Source organism: Drosophila arizonae, chromosome 2 (genome assembly GCF_054131065.1).
Source record: "Drosophila arizonae isolate 15081-1271.41 chromosome 2, UAZ_ARI_1.0, whole genome shotgun sequence".
NCBI classification, from domain to species: Eukaryota; Metazoa; Arthropoda; class Insecta; order Diptera; family Drosophilidae; genus Drosophila; species Drosophila arizonae.
The window spans coordinates 5,423,315-5,448,517 of NC_142922.1; the positions used below are offsets into that span (position 1 = coordinate 5,423,315).

Genomic DNA, 25,203 nt, shown 5'->3' on the forward strand with positions numbered 1-25,203 from the left:
CCCCCACACAGCCACGCCTACATCCACGCCCGCCATCATCAGTCGCTACTTACCGCTCCTGGACGCAGGTGGCCGAGAGGCGGGTGGCATCGAGTACGCCGTGCCAGGGCTCAGCCGGCACCGGCTTGCGGAAGCGCAAATCATCGATAGGCGGCTTGGCATAGGGTATGCCCGTATAGACGTGCACTTCGCGACCCTGCACCGTTACGGAACGGCCGCGCACCGGGCCGGAGCTGGTCTGCACCACCAAGCGATCGATGACGCCGCACACGCTGGACAGCTGCGCCGCCAGCACGAGCAGCGCGGCGAGCAGCGAGTGCAGGCCCAGCCGAGAGACCATTTCGCGGATGTGAATATTCAAGCGGATGCTAAGGATGCAAGGGATGTGCAGACTAACGAGATTTTGCGTTTTGCGGCACGAGTGTCCTAGTTAGCGGCGCTGTGACGTCACCTCGTTGCCTCACTCGTCCTCGCTCTCTCTCTCTCTCTCTCCCTCTCTCTCTCGCTCTGCCTTATTTCCGTTTGAATTTCGATTTGGATTTGATTTTGGTTTCGGCTTTGGGTTTATGTTTTTCTTCTTCTTCTTCTTCTTGGTTTTATTTAAATGCTGGGCACGGCCTGCGCTACGCCAGCGCCTTCAGCTGCCGCTGTTGTTGTTGCTATTGTTGTTGTTGTTGTGATGGTTATTGCTGTTGTTGTTGGCTCTTATGCTTATTATCCGGTTGTGTTTGCTGCTGCCACTTTAAGCTGCCTTGTGGACTCTGCACTACACATTCTACCCACACTGTCTCTATCTCTCTCTCTCTCTCCTCTATCTTGCACTCTTTGCGTCTGTCTGGGTTTACTTTGACTTTTGGGCTTTTGTTGCAGTTTTTAGTTGTTTTTCCGTGCAGCTGTTGCACTTTTGTTGCGCCTCCCGGTGGCAGAGCGGCAGCGTCTCTATTGTTTGAACTGCAAATAGAAAAGGCATTAAGTTATTTGTCTTAGTTTTCCCAGTTGGCATAGCAGCAGCAGCAGCAGCAGTAGAAGTAGCAGCTGCTGCGGTGGCTTGCCAAGCTTAATTCAGGGCTGCTGCTACGGTTGCTGTTGCCACAAGTGCATGTTGACTTGGCTTGGCTTGCCCCCATTTGTATGCTACGTTATTTAGGTGTATTTGCTCTCCCTCTGTGTGCCTGTGTGTGTCTGTGTGAGTGTTGCATGTTTACCACTCGAGCAAAGATGCAATAGCAGAAGCCAAGCAAAATTGGAGGCTGCCACACGCTCGCCTCTCGGCGTGCATTCAAAAAGTTTTGAGTGCCGCAACCCGCTCAAGCATATATATATATGTATGTACATTTAGACATACATATACACATACATATATACACATATTCATATCGGGGCCACTCACAGCCACACTCAAGTGCGGCGTATCGTTTTCTAAGGCAGCCCAGCCTCTGCCTTTGCATATATACTCCTACATATATAAATTTGTCTCTATATATATCTTATAATTCATCTGTGAAGTCACTCGTCTTGGCAATTACAGCTTTTTAAGCCCCATAAACCAGTTTTAACTGCTTGAGCGAATATCGCAACAGTCACAGCTGAAGCAAACTTGGAGCAAGGGGAAAAGAAAAACATTTTCAGCTGCTTTGAGCATGACTCGAATTATCAGTAGTTAAGACAGTTATAAAGTGATTTATAAATATGTATAGTATAGCTGCAACTGTATATGTATATCACTCTATATACTAATTAGTCATAATTTAGTAATCAACAAGGTAAAACGGAAAATTGAGCTGACACAGCAAGAGCTCCCCAGCTCTATCATAATTTCATATTCGACTACTACTGCTCACTTTACTATTTTTCTAAGCTCTGAGACTTCTTTGATTAGAGTCTTTTAATAAAATGATTAAAATCAGCGTCGACTCAGAGCTCCTTTACCCTTTAGCTGAGTAGTGAAAAGCTCTACAAGAACTGGAGAAATTTATTTGTGTATTTCTTGTGAATTAGCAGAAAATCTTCTTGCTTTCTCTATATGCGGAAGAGCATAGCTATATGATGCATAATAATTGCTGCTATATCAGCATAGATAAAAATCGATTAATTCTCCAAAGACTAGAGCGCTAGTTGGGGCTGCTAGACTAGATTATACACTAAACCCATTAAAAAGAATAGGTGTTCTTGCAGTTATTCCATTTGATTCCTTTACAAATATATCTACATTAACTCACAAGCACATATACGATCATATATACTATTAGCATATGGAATTCATAGTCCTTACTAAACGAAATCTGTATATATCACGTCTTAAAATGATATATCGAATTCTCGGTATCATGTGATAGACTATTATCGATTTATGAAGGAAATGGAATCACTTATCGAAAACATATTAATGATTAAGTATAAAGAAATAAACATTAATAATATTAATCGTCCAGCTTTTGTAGCTTACGAGATCGCTTAGTTATACGCATTAACAGACAATTATGGGATCGCCTCCTTCTGCCTCTTACATGCGTGTTACAAGACTATTATATAAAATCTTTTTAAAATGCACTCCAAAATATAAAATTTTGTGAAATATCTAGAGATCTTAAGATTAGTACTTTAATATATTTCGAAAATTAATCTCTAGCCAGAAGCGGGATGAATCAGCTTCGCAAGCCTATGATCCACCTCTCTTCTCAATTATCGATCGATTTTATTAACTTGTCGCCAGTTTTCAATCAACGAACCAGAATCCAATCAATATTTGACAAAGATATTCAATAAAGCTCAACAAAGGAATGGCATGGACTGTGGATTCCTTTCGGTTATTGTTCGCCTCGTTGCCCGAGCAGAATTGAAGCATTCAAGAGTAATCCCCGAATGCTGCACCGCACAGCAACGACTCAACGACTCGTTAAATTGTCTCAGAAGCTGCAGTTGGCTTGCGCTTTGGCTTTTTATTTCCATTTGCCGTGGCTGGCAGCAGTTGCTACATCAACTCGTCAAATGCACACACACACACGTATATATAGTAATTTATATATATGTATGCATAGGATGTAGACTGCCCCTGCCTTGTCCTTGAGCCTCCGACTGGGTTGCATGCTGGCAGCCCATTAGGTCGCAGCTCGAGCTCTACAAAGGCATATTTAATAGCTCCTCCACTCGCTTTGGTGGTCGCCGCTGCCAGTGTCTACTGTCGAACTAATTTAAATATTATTTTGCAGCACAATTAAAATGCGATTAGGCGAGAGAGCGGGACTGCATCTCCCATTTCGCAATTCGCATTTCACTTAAATTAAGTCAATTGGAATGCCTAACACAAGCTGTTAGCGAGTTCCAGATGCCAGATTTCAGACCAGCACGATTGAGGTATAAAGAAAACTAAAACGATTAAAAGTTATTTACTTAAAGGTAACTGAGGAGTTGAAATATAGCTCTATATATTCATTCTATATTGGAGGTATAAAGAAAAGTCAAGCGAAGTGTTTGCTTTTAGGTAACTGAGAAATCGAGATATAGCTCGACTCTACTACTGTACTCATCTGTCGTGGTGCTCAGCTGCCATTCTCAGCTTGGAGAGAAGTTGTTAGAGATGTAAGCTCTCTCTCTCACACGCACACACACACACGGTATATTTTTATCTATTATGTTTTCTTGTGTTCAGCTTGTTCTTTTTTCGATTTCTCCCTAGCTTTTCTTTCTTTTTTCGTTTATCTAGTGGCACTAATCCCTCTCTCTCTCTCTCCCTCTTTCTCTCTCTGTATCTCAGTATCACTGCCTTTCACTCTCTTTTACTCGTTTCTCAATATATGCGTTGCTAATTCTATCTCTTTCTCACTTACCCTCACTCTCCCTCTCCTTCTCTCTCTCTCTCTCTCACTCTAAATCAGTCTTTGGCTATTGTATATTCTCCCTCACACTATTTCGTTATCTCTTTCACTCACTCTCTTTTTCCCACTCTCTACCGCCATTACTTCTTATACCGCTTTCTATTTATCTTCGCTTTCCTCTCTCTTTTCATATTCATATTCATATTCATTACCTCTTTCACTCTATCTTTCTTCCACTCTATCCTGTTATTTCTTCATGTATCACTTTCATCTTCTCGCACTCTCACTGCATCTCTCTTTCTCTCTCCCTGTCTAAATCAGTATCAGTCTATTTACATCCACCCTCACACGATTTCATTATCTCTTTCAGTCTGTCCCTCTCTCTCCCCCCATTACTTCATATATCATTTCTATTGTTATTTTAGATATCGTGACAATTCACTTTATCTTAAATCAGATTCATACTCATTAGCAAGCAGATGACACGAGAAGCTAACCATATCAAAAGTAATTTCTCAATTCAAGGAATTCCTAATCTCTCATCTGTTCCCAATGCACACTATCATAATAAATAATATAGTTTTCCCATTTCTAGCTTTGTACTTCTGCTGGACATTCCGGTCTTTCGCTAGAATTTTCTATTCCGCGAAACTGTTGCACTGCAGCCGGGAAACTTTGTTGCTGGACAGTTAGTTAATGCCAGAGCGCTTCCACTCAGCCCAACTTCAGTGGCAGGCAAAGTCCTTTCAGCAGGATTTCTCCCACTTTCCCTCACTCTTTCCTGCTTGTTGGTTTATTGCGGATTTCAAGCAAGGCCAAGAGGCAAGATGTCGACTGTTGGTCGTGGTGTCGCGGCTGTTGGCCTGCAGATAAGGCGTCGGGCGAGTGCCTAAGTGAATATTTTCTTAATTTCTTGCGGTTGCAGCAGTTTTTCTGCGCCGTTTGCTTTTCCACTTGGCAGCTTCACTATAAAAATAAAAAATAAAAACATACACACACACACACTTATACAAACAAACTTTTATATAAAAAATGCGCATTTTTGATGCGAGCCCAGTCCAGTGGGGGGCCGAGGGGCCAGAGGGAGCCGAGGGGCAGCTGACAACGTCAGTTTTGAAATTAAGTTTCATTTATTTACACTTTTTTCCCTCTTTCTTTTTTTTCTTTTTTTTTTTTAATTTTTATGCCACACACAATTTATGCTCTAAACTTTAGCTGTGCGCACAAAATGTTGATTAAATTTCACATAATTGAAAAGTGCGTGTGCAGAGAGGGAAAAGCGCTCTACTTCAGCCTTATACTTAAATGTATGTGTGGCGCATGGCAATAATTAAAAGATTTGCAGCGTAAATAAAGACTGAGACTGCAAAGCAATTTCATTTGGCTTCCACTCAAAGTTCTTGTTAATAGCACAGAAATCAATTATTAAAAAATTAAATTATTAATAAATTTTTGCTTTGCTTTCAATTGGCTTCAGCTATTTTTTCATTAATTATATATTATATTTCTTATTTAGCATAACTCAAAAAGAATTAAAGACTTAAGCAAGATAAAGTATTTTGTAGGGACAGGATTATTACATACTTTTTGCTATCCATTCCACCCTGTTGCTAACTATTCCATTTGAGTATCCTTTTAATTTCATGATTGTCTATCAATCTGCTATCCATTCAATTTTTTCCTTGGGATATCCTTTTAGCTATCCTTTTCATTATTTTACCATGCATTCTACTCTATCTATTTCATTCTGCTATCCAGGACTATTCAGCTAATATTCTTTTTGCTATTCATTCCATCCTCTTGCTACCTATTGCATTGAACTTTCCTTTCAATTCTTTCTTAGGGGATAGAATTATTTGGCTAGCGTTCTTTTTACTGTACTTTTCATTCTTATACCATATATTCAATTTTACTATCCAATCCATTCTATCTATACCATTCTGCTATCCAATATTTTCTTTCATAGGAACAAGATCATTGCGATAACATTTTTATTGCTATCCATTAAATTTTGTTCCTCTCTCTTCTATTCTCTATTTTCTATTCATTCCATTCCTTTGCCATCTATTCCATTTTGCTATATATTTTTCGCTATATTTAGATACTTCCCATTCTCTCTTCCTCTCTCTCTTGTCAAGCTTGTGGATTAGAGAAATAGTGAAAGAAATCGGGATTCAAATCCGGCTGGCAGCCTTCATGAAAACATGTTGGTCTTTTATGCTTTTGTATATAATATTTTGCTAGCCATGATGATGAAAGGGTACAGACGGGCGACGGGCGACGGGGGACGGCAGAGGCGTGGCAGCGGGGCTTAGCTCATGCCGCACAAATTTTAATGACATTCAAATTAAATTATAATTTTCAAAGTTTGCAGCAAAGCATAGACTACGTTAGTAGAGGGTGTGAGGGGTTGGTAGATTGGGTGTTGGGGGTGGGGGGCCGGGTGTTGGGTGTTGGGCGTTTGAGGGGTAACCATAACGATACGACAACGATGATGACGATGATGATGACAAGGACGCTGGCGCACAGGTGAGCAGGTGAGCAGGTGAACAGGTGAACAGGTGCAGAGCAGGTGAGCGACTATAGCAGTCAGCTTGACTGTGCAAAGGTCAACTGTATAAGGGTTGGGCCTACCCAAAGCCAACCCCTTCGGACCCAGCGCGGCCCATCCATTTGTTTGTTTTGTTCGGCGTTCGCTTTCAGAATTTTTGCGAATTTCGCCTGCTTAAAAGATACACAACAGCCAGAACGAACTCTGAAAGTCAAAGGGTAAACGAGGCAACGAACACAATTCGGTTAGCGCTGACTGCAAGGGGCAGCAAGGGGGTGGGCGGAAGGGCAGCTCTGTTTGAGTTTTCCCTTAACTGTAACGTTGACGTTGCGCCTGTTTTCCCAGCTGCTAGATATATACATATATATTTAAGTCCATAGTTTTAATTGATGAGTTGAAGAGGGTCGCCCCAAACCAGGCGTCACTCTATTGATAAATTGGCTCAGGTCGCCCAGACAGCTGCCTATTAAGTGAGCCCACCAAAAACTCTCGCAGCAATTAGCTTAGCACAATGTACGCCGCCACGCCCCTCTTTTATCACAGCTCCGTCATTTTAAAGCATAATTCAGTTGAATTTGATTCAAAGTTCTCAGAGCCCTTCGTGTTGCGTAACTGAAAGGTAGTTTCGCTCCACACTGACGACGCGTTTATATGCAGTTGACCTTTTGTGTGTGGCAACATCGTGTTGCAGCCATTAGCTAAAATGCCCGGCGCCAGGCAAACCAGAAAAAAAAAACAGAAAAAAAAAAACGAATGAAAAAACTATAAAATAAATACGCGGGCGTGGCACAAATCGAAAGAAACAACACGAAACAAATGTTTCGACTCTCATAAACTAAAAGAAAGAAATAAAGACTCAAAACAAAAGCATTACGAAGTTGAGATACCCTGAAAATTGAGAGACGCTTGATAGAGACTTTTGAGAAGTTTTTATTAGTGGAAATAAATTTTGATATAATCATAAAGAGAGCAAGAGAGAGAGAGAGAATTTCGGAAATAAGATTTTTCTGAGCCAATTTTTTATAGTTTTTCACAAGGCATAAATGCCCTACTTTGAAGTTTTAATAAGCCGATCTAAAGAGATATGACGGAATGATATGTTTAATACTAATTTCTGCGAATTTCGATTTGGAATAAGCTATGTAGATTAGAATATTTAAAGTTTAAATAATAAGAAATCTATGAATCGAAAGCCAGATATAATATGAGTATTTCTTAATCAAATTAATGGAATACTCGAAATTTGAAATACTCAAAAATGTCTCGCATGTTAATTTAAGAGATTTTTAAAAGGGAATAAATGGAATACTTTTATTTTAAATTAAAATACGTAGAAATTTAGAGAGCTGACTGCACAATATGCCTAAGGTGGAATCTTGAAAGAGAATAACTGAGTCACTATTAAGCTGAAATATTCTATTGTATTATAAAAGGTTTATGTAAAAGTAATTCATAAAAATATTGGAAAGGCATATAATATAACCAACATATAATTTATATAAGCTGTTCAAATATGTATAAGGAATATATATGCTAAGGAATAGGACAAATATCTGAACAGATAAACACGTAGTTATCCTGAAGTCAATTAGAATTAACCTCTAACTATTTTTCTGCTGATAGATATACAAATTTACTGAATTAATTAAAACAAAAACATAGATCAATATAACTAGAAACTTACATGCATAGATATATGTAGGCATATTGCTTTCTGCTATGAAACGTACCAAAAGGTTGACAGATTTATATAATCAGAATAAATAGATTAAGATATGTGAGCTGCCTCTAAATTTGCAGTTGCTATATTTATATTTAGTTTTTAACGGAATATGAAAAAAGAATACATATATATATATATATATATATATATATATATATGTATTTTCTGTAAATTAATATACATTATTTCAGAGCTCGACAGCTCCAAATAATATTATGAAACAAAATGTTTTTCATATTTTGTTAATATTGTGAATGTATAAAATCGGAAGTCTAACTATGAAAGTAATATAGCTTTAATGAACATACCCAAAACAACTTCATAATAAATAACTTTCGACATATGTTAGAAGAAAAGATTTTTCAATTTAGATTTCAATTGCTTCTGCTTCAAAAACTAGTTCAACTTAGTTGGGCTGGCGACGGGCAAGGCCAGGGAGCAGTGCTTATGCCGCATATGGTTTTATTTTTCAGGATACGGAATATGCAAACACCGGCCATATGCACGAAACGTGCAGCGAATGGGGTGAGTGGGCGAAGGGGGAGCAAGTTGGGGCTGCTCAGTGAAGGAATTTAGTGGCGCTTCGGTTTTATTGCGCCGACACCGCATGTGGCTGGGGCAGTGGCTGTGGCTGTGGCCGGGTCGAGTGCGGGGGGGTGGGAGATGTGACCCATCATTAAGCAAGCGCCGCGTGGCTACGTCCGGCCACGAATTTAGTGTGGCACGGCGCCGCCAAAGCCAAAGCCACAGCCGACACCACCGACACCGTCGACACCGCCGTCGACACCGCCGCCGACACCGCCGTCGACACTGGCGCTGGCCGCTGGCGCTCGTTAACGCTGAGACGCTCAATTTAGTGCGAGCTGCGAGTGCGACGAGCATTCAGCTTTCGGCTCATTTGAGCTGGGAGCTGACCTTGATGATATCACCAGCCCGACTCGAAGACATATGCGAATCTCAAGCGTTGTGTGTGTGTGTGTCAGTGTGTGTGTGTGTAGCTCACTCGGGTCTCGAGTTACTCAGGGTCCACACTTAAAGCCAGCCTCGAGTCAGCGCTGCCAGTGAAAATCAATAATCAAATAAATGTGAAACAAGTCAACTACCGACAGCAGCCGCCATTTTTTCTGTCACGCTCTCTCTCTCTCTCTCTCTCTCTCTCTCTCTCTTTCTCTCTTTCTCTCTTTATGTGTTTCACATTTTCCCTTTTCCCCTAGTTTTACTTTTTTCATAAACTCCTTGAAACACCTGAGCTACAAACGACTCCAAATGACATTATTTTTTTTATTTATTTTGTATTTTGTTTGCATTTACTCTTTGTTTATTATAATCTGCAGCATTTGTGAGATTTTCATCAATGTTGCGCCTTCATGTTCGCTGTGGCTAACAAACTTGGCCAGAAACAACAAACATTTTCTCAGAAAACATTTGTGAAAACTTCTGCTGCTATTTCTTTGCTGAAAACTTTAAAAACTTTTCGATTTTGAATTTAGTTCGAAAATATAGATATGGATACATGTATATATGTACATATATATATATAAAAAAAATTTGTTTTTTTTTCATCTTGTATCAAGCATTAAATATTGAGCATAAAATATTGATTTTATTGATTTGGGAGATATAAAAAAAAAAAACAGAAGAAAAAAATAAATTTAAAACAATAGTATATCCACAGATCTAACTAGGTTTCTATCTACCTCAGGACCGCATATCATCCGAGCTACTACTTAACACTGCTTAAAAGGTGTTACATGAAATATCAAGCATACGCCGCGTTATTCAATGGCATTAGCGTTTTGTGCAGATTAGCTTCAGATATAGAAACAACAGCTGTAAAGCAGACAAAATGTATTTGCTTTACTATAACAGCAAATATCTATAATAAATGCTTGCAAATAATGATTGACACTTTTATTAATGAGAATCAAGAAAATACAGGCGAGATTTTCAAGCACATTGACATTGCACATGATTTTCTAATAGTCCAGTGTCGCCAAATTGAATTCAAAAATTTTCAAATTTCGTTAACTCACACATTTTGGGTTCAAATTTGATAAACAATCAAACTAATTTTTATATTGGACACCTAGGCGTATGCTTAATTATGTATATGATCAGGACAATAAGTTGAGTCGTTTTAGTCCTATCCGTCTGTCCGTAGTTCCCTTTGCCTGAACTCATCGCTTTCAGCAGCTATGATAATGAGAGACTTAAATGAAATTTGCTTAAGGTCCTCGCAAATCTAGTTTGCTTACCAAAATAATTTAAAAAATTGTAGCCTGTAAATTTTCTTAAAGGACTTTTCGGATTTCGTATATATTTTCATGTGAATTTTATAAAATTTCGTTATGTATATTTTTATTATATTTTAATTTTAATTTTAATAATATATTATATTTTAATTTTAATAATATGTACATATATGTACATATGTATGTACATATACCAATATAAAATCTTCTTTAAATTTTGGTCTCCCAATATTATTTCTATTATGATAGTAATTTTCTAGCTTTCTGATAGCAATTCCATTAATTAATTTAAGTAAACCACAGACGTAAGTCTAAGACAGGGAATCAACGTAATACTTAAATTCCAGCTACTCTCAGCCAATTAAAAAACTATTCGCTCACAGAGTTGCTCGAGTGACAATTAAATAAAGTTAAGTATACGCCCCGGCTGACCACTTCGTATAGTGATTTCTTATTTGTCTTATTATTTTATTTGTTTGCTTTGGACTCCGCCCATCTAGTTGTTTATTAAGTGTGTATGTGTGTGTGTGTGCTCTGCTCCCAGCTCCGGTTCTATAAAATGTCAAATGTGAACGCGACTTTCATATGAAATGACGCAAGAAATGAAAGCAAATTGCCAGCGGGCGCTTCAGCTGCTGCTGCTGCTGTCCTCTGTCCGCTGCTCTTGCTGCTGAGTGACCAAAGGGCAGCCGTACAATGTCAAAGCGTGACCCGGGCTGTGACGTCACAGACAGCGCACATAACACAACAAACAAAAGGCGACTGTTGCTAAATTGAATGGATGCATGGAAGCTGTGCGTCCTTTCCAGTCCATAAAGCCCAGCCGTCCGTGTGCCAGCACTAATTAAAATGGAATTATCAGTAACAGCACATCAAGCATACGCCACGTGCCACCCCTCGCAATGACTTGATGCATATTAATGCACTGTCGATATTACGCATCACTAGCTTCCAGCTACAACAAAGAACTATAAACATCATGATGATGCTGATGCTGATGCTGATTGCGATGTTGTTGGCGATGCCGATACTGATGATAATAATGATTTAATTATGTCTATAATAGCGTAAACACTTTTAATTGGGCTTCCTATTACAGCAATCAATGCGTTAAGGGCGCACCAGCAAGACAGAGAATGAGAGAGGGAGGGAGAAGGAGAGAGAGAGAGTGAGAGTTAGAGACTCTGCCAGCTGCAGCTGCCTGATGGAATTTCAGTTTCAGAGACAGATTATGGCCACAAAGTGCGGGCATTTAAATGGAAATTTAATTGGCATATGCTGCAATTATACAACAAATACACACACACACACACACACATATACATTTATATACATATATATGTCTGTCTGATTTGCAACAATAATTACAATTAGTTGCGCTATTATTTACATTTACTCTGCGCCCTGTCAATTAGTCCCCAAATCGTTGTAATTGCAAATCAACGAATTGCGAATTGCTTAATTAAAAAAGTTAATTAATTTATATGCAAATAAATAAATAATTGCCCAGCAAATATAATTACGTTATTCACTCATAATACATCACTTCACTTCACTTCTATGCCAACAGCGCTTTAATCTCTTCGCCCGGCTTTAAGTTGGGCTGCAAGCAAAATCGCGCATACGCCGCGTATTCCCACAGCAGCAGCAGCCGCTCAGCTTACTCCTTTCTGTTGTTTTTTTTTTTCACTTTTATTTTACCCTTGGCTACGTTTTTTTATACCCAAGCAACGTTTTAATCCCAACTCACGTGCGCGTGTGTGTGTGTGTGTAAGTGATTATCTGTATGTAAAAAAGGGCTCGGATATGGTAGACTACAGCGCTGGATATTTACATAGATACATATATGACTCAGTCTGAATAACTTATGTGCTTTAACTCTTAAACTAAATATTCTTTGGGTTTATTACATAGATATATATTGTAGAGATTTATATTAAGTGAGCGTAACTAAGAAAGTTTAAGCAGGCTTTCTGAAATTCCCTTTGTATATTTTGAAAGCATGTGAACGGATTCAACTGTCATTCACAATGCACAGGGCGATCGAGTATGGGGATATAACAAAATAAGCTTGTATATATGGAAGACTATATCAATAGAAAAGAAAATAAATATGTAGTTGCATTCAAACTATTTTATTAGGTAAAAGTCATAAATAATTTCATCCCACATCTATGTGTATATATCCTTTCAGCTGTATACACATAATATATAAATTTCTGGCACAAGTGTATTGAACAATGATATTGAAGTTGAAGTACCTCATGTGAGTTTGAACTATATTATATGACAATTTGTATTCTATATACAAATACCTATTTTTTATTGAATTATACATGTACAAATATGTACATATAAGTGTAGTCTATTCAAATATATATTATGTACAAATACTTGAATAAAATATTTGGTCTGTAAAATACCTTCTCCCAGATCGTTTCACTGCAGATTTAGAGCTAATTTTTCAGCTAAAAATGGACATCTAAATGTCGATCAGTTCACGCATGGTATTGACCCCAGATGCATTGCGGAAGACCATTAAGGAGTTAATGGAAAGAAAGTATAGGGAAATATGTAAAACACTTCTACTTAAAATAAAAGCTCCATGGCAATAGATATGCCTATATTTACAATAAGTATCGAAAAGGAGTTGCTCTTCAGACCGACAGCAGTTCAGCATGGAGGAATAGTAAGAATTTCTATTAACGTAGTCTAAGCTGATTTTTACTGATAACTATATACTGAACGTTGTATAACCGAATTCCTAATCCATAGATAGAATAACTTTATCGGAATTTTAGCAAGAAATTGTGGAGAATTAGGAAGACTTTTATAAAGTTCCAGATGGGATTTTTGGCTCCTTTTTATAAGAGTACCATATATCATCATATTTCTTCTCGACTCGAGCAACGAATTTTCATTCAAAGAACGTTCAACCAAAGAGCAATACCTAAAAATTTCGAGTGAATTGTTAATGTTTCTTCAAAATGATCAACAAAAACATAATATCTCAGCCATATATGTCTCTTATTTATTTTATTATAAAATATTATCACTTCTACAATATATATTTCATTTATATATATTATAGTTATTTACATTATTGGCCTACATATGCTATATTTATATAAATGATATCATCTACATGCGATATATGAAATTGATTATTTCACCAAAAAATCTTTTCGTACTCTGTAAGCTATACGTAGAACTTCCATCCGGTGCAGTGTTTAAGTATTGGTCGCATCTAACTGAATTTCAATAGAGAAAACCATAAAATCTAATGAGCCTGCAGTAGACAACAAATCGTAATATTATCGCCAGGCAATGGCCGCAGGGAAAGCAGAGCTGAGAAATAATAAAAGTGTAGTCAGCGCAGCGACACATAAAAGCAGAGAGAAGGGAGGAACAACATAAAACTAATATTAAGCAATAGCAATGCGATAGTTGCCTCTCCCTCCCTTTCTCCCCTTCTCCATCTCTCTGTCTCTCTCACGCTTTGTTGTTTCTCTACTGCTGTTTTTGTTGAGCTGTCGCCGCCTGGCTTCGTCGTCCTTAAGACAATGATGGGCACACGCCATTCCAATGCCCCCCAAGGACATGCAATAAAATTGCGTCTTAATGCTACGCCAACTGTCGAAGGATCTGTTCTTTTCTGCTTGCTCTACTTCTTTTACTTGTCCCTTTTTTTTCTCTTGTATAGTAGAGAGCTTTAAAAGTCGCTCATGAAATGTATGTAGATAAAGTATGTTTCACATACTTTCTTATCCATCTTCGGTGGCCTTGCAAAACTATTCGCATTGCTGAAACTCAGTCAACTTTCATGTTTCCATTTGATATAGTGACATCAGAGGATTTGAGGGAGGCAGCTAACATAAAGACAGACTTCATTGTTCAACAAAATAATTTCCAAAGAATTCCTATAACCTGTAACCTATAACCTAGAAAGTTAAGTTAAACTATAAAAATGTTACAGCAATTATATACATATATGGGTAAGCAATTTTTTTGATAATGCTATCTATATATGTATATTATATAAATATCTATCTAAAAGCTTCGGTGCTTAAGCTTTTCTCTTTTATTTTTGATATCCTTGCTGAAATGCTTAATATCTACAATTCAATGATTGCATTCCTTGAGCTATCTGCCTCTTTAAATACCCAAACAGCATACCCTACACCTCATATATGTATGTATATTCTGTAAGCCTTAGCTAAAGCAGCCTAGACTTAAATTTTATACACAAATTTTTATATTTCTTTTTTCTTTGTACTTTACTTTTGTTGCTTGGGTTGCTCGTTTGTCCTTCGCATTGTTTAATAACATTTTATTTGCATATTTTTATGGCAAATATGAATTTTATGTGCTGCTCGATTTCAGAACACGCCAGCCAAATGGACAACAACAGCGCCGTGGCTCAAATCCGAGCCCCAGAGGAAAAGCGTGGCAAAGAAAGTTTTCTGCTTCTTCTACTCATACAAATATATATATATATGATATATATATATGAAATAAATTTGAGCCAAATGTGAAGTGAAGCAAGCGCAAATAATTTTTGCCAGCGACAACAACAACAATAAAGAAAATTGTGTGAACAGCGAGTAGGAAATGGAAAAGCTCTGGCCAAACAAACATAAAAGTGCAAAGCAATTCTCAAGTGTTTCATGCCGTTAAGTCGTGGGCCTTTGTGCGCTTTACTTTTGCATTGGCATTGAACAAAATGCCTCAACAAAGAGTGAGAGAGAGAGAGAGAGAGAGAGAGAGAGAGAGAGAGAGTACAAGCGAGTGTGATCTTTAGTACCAGAATTGCTCCCACGCTTCACTTCTCCATTGTGAGTTAATATTTTGGACAATTGATTCAATTAAATATGTGAAGCGACATGCAATTCGGATAGTTCAGTTGAGTGCATTAGGGGCGACAAGAGGCGCATGTTATATATACCATAAAGCAGCTATATCTAGCTAACACAAGCACACACACACACACACACACACACACAGAGTCAAAGAGACAGCCAGAGTCCGGTGCAAATCTCCGCTTAATTTGTGCACAAATGATTTGTCTGCGTCCGCACGCATTTCCATGCATTGTGTGTCTTTGTGTCTGTGTGTGTGTGTGTTGGGGGCGGGCGAGAGGACGGGATAACTGTGGCATGTTGCAACAAATGAACACAACTGCATTGTGCGCCCGGGGGAATTTCTGTGGTCACGAACTTCTCTGACTGACATGATGAGCCGCTGCCAAGCGGAAGTCGACCGCGACTGCAATTCCAATTCCAATTCCAATCTCAATTCCAATCCCAATTCCAGCCTGAATTGCCGCTTAACTCGTCGCAGCATTTGAGCAAACTCAACTCGAGCCAGCTTTATTTACTTTAAATTCAATTAAAGTGTAAATTATAATAGCCTATTAAATCACATGCCCTAAAAATATTTATCTTATTTAAATGCGGGAAAATTAAAAAAAAAAAATAATAATAATAATAATAATAATAAAAGAAAAAAAAACTTGTATATTAAGATATACACGTGTATAGAAATTGTAAATTCTCTGAGAGATAAATTATAAATATTTTAAATATTTTATTTTATTTTGAACAGACTCTTTATTTCTCTAATTTTCACAAATCTCTCTATTTTCGGAATATTCATAATATACTTTTTTTCTCATATACAAATTTTAATTAAACAAAAATTCTTTTTTATAACAAATATTTCTCTCCAATTTCTGAATGTAAATAAATTCATTTAGTTCTCTAAAAATGTGTGTTTATGATACATAAATCAAACCTTATGGAATTTTTGTTGCCTCGCTTAAACGCGTTGAGTGCGTCTCTTTGTTTATATAAACAAATCAAATTATTTTTAAATGCTGTTGAAAATCAAACAAGCGCAGCAAACGAAGCAAGCAAAAGCTAAAATTCATTTAGGAAAATCCAACATGTTTTTATTATCATTTTATTACTATTTTTTTTTTTTTTTTTAGGTATCCCCTACGCATTGAATGCGAGGGTTTATTGCGTATTGAGTTTATGTAACAGGCGAGATGAGAGGTAAGCGAAATCATATACATGAGACAAGCTAGGCTTTAAACTGAAGTGTGTTATCGATATTTATCGATGTCGTGGATACAGAAATGTAGCACCCATATGTCAGTCTGGTTGTTAACGCATTTGGTACTTAGCAGAGATCAGCTTTGCTTCATTTACAACTTTTTTGCTTTCACGATATTGATAAATATCGATTAAACACTACATACGTAGATTCTTATATTGTCTACCCAATGTCACAACAATATTTGTCTCTACATATTCACTAGCTAAGAAAGAGTATCTCCTAGTCGAACACTCCCACTCACTTATCATTTTCGGCTTTTGGTGCTGCTTGCACACACATAAATCCATATAAATCTCAATCTAAAATGCAGTCTCCGCACTGAATGAATGACCACATCGACGGAATTGCGTTTGGCCAGCTGTGTGCATCTGTGGCCATTCTATGGCCATTCCATGCCATATAAATAAACCCCCTGATTGCAGTTGGAGCACCGCAGAACAGAATAGAATATAATAGAACTGTACGAAATAGAGCTGAGTGGAGGCAAACCAAATTCCACACGCAATCGCATGAGGCTGGGTAACTCAGCAGCGATTACCATCATCATCAACATCATCATCATCATAAGCAGCGTGATGATCATGATGATATGGCATTTTGTGGTATGATGTGATAGGATAGTTATACTTAGTTATAGTCATGATTGTTGTTGCTTTAAGTGTGATAAATCGACAGTTGAATTAAACGAAATTTGTGTGCGTGTTTTTTTTCTATTTTTTTTTTTTTTTTTTTTTTTTTTTTGCCCCAATGACAAAATAAAAACAAATAAATAAAATTTGTAACAACGGGAATATACGATAGATTGCATACACTTTCAAAATGAGAACTTTTAATTTTAAGTGACTTTTCTAACATGAAATATATGTGTAAAAAATAATACTTGTATTGAGATAATTGAGGTACGACATTAAGCTATATAATCATCTATATGTTTCCTTATACTTTTCCTTCACTATTAATATATCTTTCTCTTTCTCTTTCTTTTAAAAACCTCTGTCTTTTCTTTTTCTATATATATCTCTCTGCCTCTCTCAGTCAATCTGATCTGTAATTCACTAAGCGCCTATATCAGCCTCTTTGTCTCTCTGCCTCTCACTGTTGCTCTTTTGTTTTCCGCCCCTTACGATCTCTGTTTCTCTTGCTTCTTCTTTCTCCCCCACTTTTTCATTTTCTCTTCTCCTCTCTATCTCTTTTTCTCTCTCTCTCTCTCTCTCTCTCTCTCTCTCTCTCTCTCCCTCTCACTCTCTTTTTCTGTCTCAGTTTCTCTCTCAATTTCACTATCTCTAGAAAGACAGACCCTAAGGAAAATATAAACTTTACTTACATGAAAACTCAACACAATATACCAAATACCCCAATGCTAGGGTATATAAACTACAAAAAATGTAAACAAATTTAACTAAAATAATAAAGTAAAATAAAATAATTTCCCGCTGATGAAACGTAAGCAGCGCAAGAAGAAGCAAGAAGAGCAGCAGCTACCTAATGTGTACTTTAGCCTGAATAAAAAAATGTCTTTTCATCAGAATTTCAAATGTTGCGCGCTGTCAAAGTATGCGAGAGTGTGTGTGTGTGTGTGAGTGACAGTGTATTAGTGCGTCTGAGTACAGGTGTGTGCGCGAGAGTCGCCCGAGCGGAAGTTATGGAGCCTACGTGCCAAAAAAAAAAACACACACACACACTTATACGCAGATGCAGGTATATATATATATATGTACATAATTGTGCTTGTGTATGTCTATACGAAATTTCACTTTCGCTGCTGTGGATGATTTTTTTTTTTTTTTGTCGCTTTTCCTGTTTTTCTCGACAGGTAGCACAAGCGGGCAGACATTGAGGCAGCCATCGCGGCAGCCACTCGATAAACCACCAATACATGCAGAATCCACAATATGTGTGTGTGTATGTGTATGTGTGCCTTACATATACATCAATGTGTATATAAACAGCCAAATTATGAATTTGTAGGACACTTTCACCTGCCTCCCATTTCTCTCCTGTGTATGTGTGTGGATGTGTGCGTGTCGATATGTGTGTAAGCATCTGTGTGTGCGTGTGTTTGCTGCAAATTGCTAAAGACTTTACGGATCAAGGAACCCATCAAAAATCGTTAAATGCAAAAAATCGGCAACACAATAAGCCGCTCTCTTTCTCTCTCTCTCTCTCTCTCTCTCCTTTACGGCATCTCCAGCGATGCCCCCACTTGTTAGGCAGCGGCAACAGAGCAGCTTTAAGTCGATAACATCCGTCCCATACAAAGGATTTACTTACCTTGAGCTTTTGTGCGTTGCGTACTAACTTAGATCTCAAGGTTTTCTCTCTCGCTCTTACTCTGTGTCTCTTTTACTCACTCACTGCCGAACTACATGCCACTATTTAAGTATTTTCCTTTATTTATTAATTTTAATTATATTTATTTATTTGTATTTTATGCGTTTTCCTGCTGTAAAAATTTGTTGTTTTTTGTTTAATTATTACACCGTTATTCGATTAAAATTTAGTGACACCTCAACTTTGTATTCCACACAAACGAGAAGTCCGTGTGTGTCAGTGTATGTGTGTGTTTTGATATACACTGCAATTTACTTGTGTATTGTTTTTATTCCTTTTTTTTTTTTTTTTTTTTTTTTTTTTTTTTCGCACTGAAATCTGTCGTCGATTCGCCGCTGGGCTAGCAGTTGCTCGCAGAGCTTCTGTTCATTACACGACGATGTCTCTAGCTAAACTGAAGTGAAAAACCATCGCAATGCGTACTTTAAACTGTGCTACAAAACATACGGACTATGCGACCTGCCTGCGCTCGGCTTTTCGCTCTTTCGGCTCTCGTTCGCTTTCGCTCTCGTGCGGCTCGTTCAACACAGGCAGCGAGCCCTGCATTGTGGGACTAAGTTACTTTCCCTTCAACCAAATTAGTTTTATAGGGGTTTTTCTTTTGTTTTTGATAAAAATCAATTAATGAAGTATGTTCAAATTTAATGACTAAAACAATTTGTTATATTTAAATTATAAATAACTTGAAACTAACAACAATTCATTTATGTTTTAATAATAATTAAGTTTAATAAGGCAAACTATAACGACGCGTAAATTGTATATATCTGCACGTATATAACTATACCAATTATTTGAATTTTCATTCTATCCTAAATTTAATTTTACAAAATCATCATTTTTCAGTTGAGCTGCATTTCACTGCATTGCCCCACTGTACACAGTGACTGGCTAACTGACTGACTGTCTGGCCATAATCATCGTTCACGCTTATTAGGAGCGACGGTGGCGTTACTCTGGCACTAGGTCTTGGTCTGCAATGCTCTGCTCGCAACTGTTATACGGCAAGTCGTTGCGCTGTTTTCGTCTCCATCGCTACGCCTTTCTGTATTATGCCCAAGAAGCTTTTTTTCGCATGCTCTCTTTGTGTTTGTTGTTTGTTTTTGTTGGCAACTTTTGGCAGTCGGTGCCGCCGCTCAGCACTTTGCCCCTCAAATTTTGCGGCTTTTGCTGCTGTTGTTGTTGCTATCTTATTTGCACGCGCTCTCTCTCTCTCCCTCTCTCTCTTTCGCTCTCTCACACTCACTCTTCGCCTTTGTGCCTAACAAAATTTCATTATCTCTAGTGGCCGTTTGTTTATTTATTTGTCGAGCATTTTACGTTTACTTCGTCTTGCAGAGAGGGGGCGAGTGAAAGAGAAAGACGGAGTTGGCACAACCAATGGCAATAATTCTGTTGTAACTTGACTAAATGTTGTCAAAGCTTTATAGCCAACATTCACATACATACGCATCTTGAAGTGCGTGTAAACATATACATATGCTATGCTAATACATTCACTGATATCCTCATCGTCTGCATCATTTACTATATTTCTAGTTTGTGCACATTCCGAGTGTGTTGTTACCACTGTAAGGCCCCCAAAAATCGATCGCACGTTGTCCGGTTTTATTACAAACACACGCTTACACAAGTAACGGCACACAAACTAACACAAACACACACTCACACACACAAAGCCTCTCACAGGATTTGTAACCTTTCCTTTTACAAACACAAACACAAAAGCAAAACGTTTGCAGCTGATTTTTTTTTTTTTCTTCTTCTTTTTTACCGCTAATTTATGCTACATAATTTGGAATTTCGGTAATCAGCTGTTGATTTAAATGCCACCAATTGGGCTGCTGATAAAACACAATTATTAAATAACGGCTAATTTTGGATATTGCGCCTCTTCGATATAATAGGTTTATAGTTTTATTGGCCTGTTCCATCGAGTATCGAATCAACAAAATATTCCTCTTACACACAAGTGCCGCACACACAACACAAGAGACGTGGACGACGACTCACGACAGAATGACGAGCGCTCAAATCGCAGTTGTCGGCGACTGCGACTGCGGCGCCAGTAACGGTCCAAAACAACAGCTGCAAATCGGCGTCGACATCCGCGGGATACGGCCACAACAACAGCAACAGCAACAACAACAGCTCCACACAAAATGCTCGGGGGACTGGAACAAAGAAAAGAAGTAAAATAAAAGAAGAGACGAAAAACAACTGTTATGAAAACATTAGGCGCAAAGCTTTCGGCTTCAGCTGTGTGCAAAAGCTTAGCCTTCTTCTAAAAATATCGCGTATAACAGTTTTGCAGCTTGCAGCTGGTTGTGTGCTTTTGCCTGTGCGCAAATGTTGAACACATTCTGCAAGCTGTGCGCTAAGCAGACACAGCAAACTGAAATGCTCCGCTGTACTGTGTATACCCTGTAAAATGGTATTTTATTGCGATAGATAATACGTTTAGATAACGAGCTGTGTTTCTTATCTGTTAATGGGCATTAAATTAAATTGAGTATATTTATGATAGTCTAACACATTTTTGTGGACATTAAATATTCGTTAAATTAATTCAAGAGTTTCCGGTCCATTGTTTGGTATCAATTCATCTTCTAAATTCCCATCGAACTGTTGCTCAACTCCAGCTGCGCTGCATTTACTGTTTACTGTTTAGTCGCAAGCTTTTATCGAAGCTTAGCATACTCTTGGGCACATGCAAGCTTTTGCTTATCAAACGCCTGGCAACCCTGGCAACCGCTTTCTTATAACTTGTTGCGCCAGTTTTGTTTTAGTTGCCGCCTGCATCTCGTACCACTCGCACGTCGCACAGTCCCCGCACACTCGCGCTCTCTCCACCTCTCTCGCGCTCCACAAGGTGGGTCTGTTGTTATTATTTACCTTCCTATGCATTACTTGGCGTAGGCGCGCAAAAAAAGAATAAAATGTATTTATAAATGCAACACGCATTCTACAATGTTGGATTAGTAAACATGGCTAACAGAAATGCTAAATTAACATTAAAAACAAAATTGTTTATTTGGTATGCGGGCACGCCTAAGATAATTTGCATAATCTTCAACTGAAGATCGTTAACAGAAAAAAAAAAAAAAAACAAAAGAAAAACATTTGAATGGATTCTACTGGAAGAAAATCTTCAGACCAGAAACTTTTCAGTAGTTGTATCAAGACTAAATATATTTTAATTAACTTAATTAAATAGGCTACAATTTTGAATAATTCGAAAGCTTACACGTAAAAGGGAGTTTTTCCTTCTTTCTGTATTATAGTAAAGAATTTGTACCAAATGGAACTGACTTTAACAATATGTTAAATTTTCGTAGAGTATGCGTCAGACGCTTGATGACATAGTAGATTGTGCATATTACACTCGCGCAGCCTTACCTCGATTTACAAACATAGCTATATAGATACATATATCGTCATATCTATTTACGTCAACAACACCAAATCGGTTGCTCGACTGTTTGTCACGCACTATTCAAAGCCAAATTCTCTAGCAAAAAGTGAAATTTTTAATTAAATAATAGTTGAAATTACTTTCTTTGCATATATATATATATATATATATATATATATATATATATATATATATATATATATATATGCAGATATGGGGCTTATATAGGTACATATAAAAATTTAGAAGAGGATTATCAGCGGAATTTCTTATCTATCTATCGACTTTGAATCTATAAAAATGATAATATATATTTTTACTTTTTAACTTTTATATATTATATAAGAATAAACATACCAGATAAGAATTATAGTATAACCAGTATGAATAGCTTACTTACATATGTATCATATCATATCAATGAAACTGAAACTTCTGCTTTGAATGATTCTCTTTCATCTCTTATCTGATTCATTTTTCCCATTTCATTTTATATTTCTTATCTGGACAAGTAGATCTTTTACACTCGCTTCACGATGGGCAACCCAGTGTGGTTTATCTTCTGGCTTTTGGTCTTCTGGATCATCGCCTTGGCCGTCGCCTGCCTCTGTTCGTTCGCCTACATCATAGTCTATTCAATGGTTGTGTGCTTTCCGGGTCTATCGGTAAGGACATACATATGCATATATTTCTGCTAACGATGACATCATCTAAATGTGCATTATATAAATTATATCTCTGACTACTCATATACATAGTTTAGTTGCCGGGTGCGAAACACTTATCGCGCTTCGTAGATTTTTGTTCCATTACTCATTACTCACAAGAACTAAGCCAACTAGTCTTATGATAAAAAACAAAACAAAAAAAATCACCCACACACCCATAAAAAAAAAAAAAAAAAAAAAACCCGCAAAAATCAAAGCAAAACCTTTCTAATCACGCCTTTTCTATGCTTTATACAGGGTATCGCCGAAATACTGTTGCAGGGCCTACAGTTCCCGCATTATTGCGCAAAGGCCATGATGGAGTGCAAGCCCCCATTCTAAGTAACTTCGTAATTTATTATTATTCTTATAATCTAAGTGTAAATCGTTCAATTTATCAGACTTGTTTTATTAATGATAAATAATAATTATTTAATATATTTGTAAATGGTCTTTTGTTTTTGCTTTGTATTTGTTGTTGTTTAATAATCAATCTCTAGGCGATAACGTAGAGATAAGATAGAATGCTCATGAATGGAGTAAGGTCTTACACTAAAACTCGTCAACATGTAAGAGTGCTGCAGTCGGATACTGCCGACTGTCTGATACTCGTTCACGATCCCAAAATGGATACATTTAAATAAATAAACTTCAACTAGATATTTTACAATTTTCCATAAAGTTTATAGATCTACGCAAAACATCGTAGTCATTGATCTAAAACTGTGAAATCTTAACACTAGAATAGGCGAGGCTATATACGAATACGGAATATATATTTCCGAATTTCAGACAAATGGACATTGCACACAACCAATATACCCGCTTCAGAGCAACGTGAACGAGCATAAACAATTTTTGCTACAGAATCTCTTGCTAATGATAGAGAGGAGTATGAACTTTGAACTGTGATCATTGAATACGCCTCATTTGGTGGTCGAGGCAACTGTCGCATTCTGCTGACTGCCTCCAGGTGCGTCCAGCGAAGGTGTCGCCAGTGCTCCTGTTGCCGCCTGGTCAACTGTTGAGCCAGCGGGCAATGCATCGCGTTCGTTCAGCGCACGCAGCTCCAGCTCCCCAATTAGCTGCATCACGCGTATTTTGCCCTCGGTGGCCAGCTTGGGCGGCAGACCTTTGACCGTCGAGCAAATGCTGTCGAAGAAGAGATCCAGTGAGTCGCGCGGCTGCGACTCGATTGAGGTAAGGTGCTGCAGCTGATAGGACTGCATCTGCCGCGATGCATACGACTGCAGCTGCGGCTGCCGCAACGAATTGTAGCAGCCACTGGCAATGGGCGTTATGGTTGCCTTCGAGGTAATCTCATGGTTGCCCATGGGTGCACTCGTGTTCATCTTTGTGAGTGCCGATGCGGGCACCTTCTTAATTGTGATGCGGCACGGCTGAGGCGTCGTTGTGGCCGGCTGGGCAGCGGGCATTAGCTGGCCGTGGGGCATCTCATTGATGGTCACCTGCAGTGGCAGGTAATCCAACAGGCCGGAATGCTGAGAATCTGTTTCCGAAGTACGACGCTTGCTAGCCGGCTCATATTCAGCATCACCGTCGCCGCTTGCCTCTGGTTGTGCTTCTTCATTTCCTGCTGTGCCCTCGTCATCCTCGTCTTCCTCCTCTCCCTCCTCCTCACCGTCGGCCTCCTCATCCTCGTTGTCCGGCTCTGTTTTGCACAGCACGCTGCCCGTGGCAAACTGCATTGGCAGAAGGCTCTCATCGTTGCTCTCATCGTTATACTCCCACTTGATGCCACCGTTCGACTGGCTCTGAGTTTTCGATTTGACCGATTTGCGTTGAGCATTCTCCGAGTGTTTTATGCTGCCCTCGTGCTTGCCCAGATCGGAGCGTTTGGCGCTCAAGCGACATTCGCAAACGGCGCAGAATACAAAATGCGGATCAGTTTCATCGAGTATTATCCACGGATATATTGACTGATATTCGGGCTTTGTTTTCGGTCGTGGGTATTTGAGCATTGCGCATGGCCTGCGTGGCTTGTACTCCGAGCGCAATGCATCGCTGTGAATAAATTGATTCAATGTATATCCCGTTATGTCATGAATCGTTTCATTTTATTATTTACTTACAGCCTTTCCTGGGTTAATTGCAAATTAGACATTTATTTCTGCTTTCCACAAATATAAACAAAATCCATGTAGTGTGACCAAATTCGCAAGATCGAAATTTACTCACAATATACCAAAACACAAATATACCAAAAAATGGCGCTAGTGACGTAAGTAAAATTTGATGAAATTTGATCAGCTTCATTCATTCAAACAA

At 38.2% G+C, this 25,203-nt stretch overlaps 3 protein-coding genes and 1 long non-coding RNA gene across 8 annotated transcripts in view; 2 read left to right on the top strand and 2 right to left on the bottom strand.

Moving 5' to 3' along the window:
* Ace (Acetylcholine esterase) overlaps positions 1-20,942 on the bottom strand; it is a 53,310-nt gene extending 32,368 nt beyond the window's left edge. The window contains exons 1-3 of one of the 5 annotated variants that reach the window (XM_089462063.1): positions 20,806-20,942; positions 18,733-18,904; positions 54-951 (exon numbers count right to left, since the gene is read on the bottom strand). In XM_089462063.1, coding sequence (XP_089318189.1) covers positions 54-340 — 287 coding nt within the window. In that variant the 5' untranslated portion in view covers positions 341-951; positions 18,733-18,904; positions 20,806-20,942. Of the gene's footprint in view, positions 1-53; positions 952-18,732; positions 19,187-20,758 lie in introns of those variants that run through there. The other 4 variants (XM_089462061.1, XM_089462062.1, XM_018016078.2 and 1 more) reach the window with 4 other exon arrangements.
* On the top strand, positions 12,385-13,290 carry LOC149270233 (uncharacterized). The gene is made up of 3 exons (XR_016268552.1): positions 12,385-12,607; positions 12,775-13,030; positions 13,117-13,290. It is a non-coding gene; the product is annotated as an uncharacterized LOC149270233 (long non-coding RNA).
* A 1,779-nt stretch (positions 20,943-22,721) lies between the features above and the next one.
* Positions 22,722-25,182, bottom strand: Ravus (ravus). The gene is made up of 2 exons (XM_018016145.2): positions 25,008-25,182; positions 22,722-24,939 (listed from the first exon to the last, which is right to left on the bottom strand). Exons 1-2 carry the CDS (start codon positions 25,037-25,039, stop codon positions 23,841-23,843), a joined length of 1,131 nt encoding a protein of 376 aa, XP_017871634.1. The 5' UTR covers positions 25,040-25,182; the 3' UTR covers positions 22,722-23,840.
* On the top strand, positions 22,738-23,362 carry LOC108619597 (uncharacterized). The gene is made up of 2 exons (XM_018016271.2): positions 22,738-22,872; positions 23,173-23,362. The coding sequence occupies exons 1-2, from the start codon at positions 22,744-22,746 to the stop codon at positions 23,254-23,256; spliced, it is 213 nt and encodes a 70-aa protein (XP_017871760.1). The 5' UTR covers positions 22,738-22,743; the 3' UTR covers positions 23,257-23,362.
* Positions 25,183-25,203: the final 21 nt, after the last annotated feature.

Bases quoted from the DNA above. Each gene is read 5' to 3' on its own strand.
- Ravus (XM_018016145.2), bottom strand. From the start codon at position 25,039: ATGTCTAATTTGCAATTAACCCAGGAAAGGCT. The intron at 24,940-25,007 runs GTAAGTAAATAA...ATTTATTCACAG, and splicing joins CAATTAACCCAGGAAAGGCT to CGATGCATTGCGCTCGGAGT.
- LOC108619597 (XM_018016271.2), top strand. From the start codon at position 22,744: ATGGGCAACCCAGTGTGGTTTATCTTCTGGCTTTTGGTCTTCTGGATC. The intron at 22,873-23,172 runs GTAAGGACATAC...TGCTTTATACAG, and splicing joins TGTGCTTTCCGGGTCTATCG to GGTATCGCCGAAATACTGTT.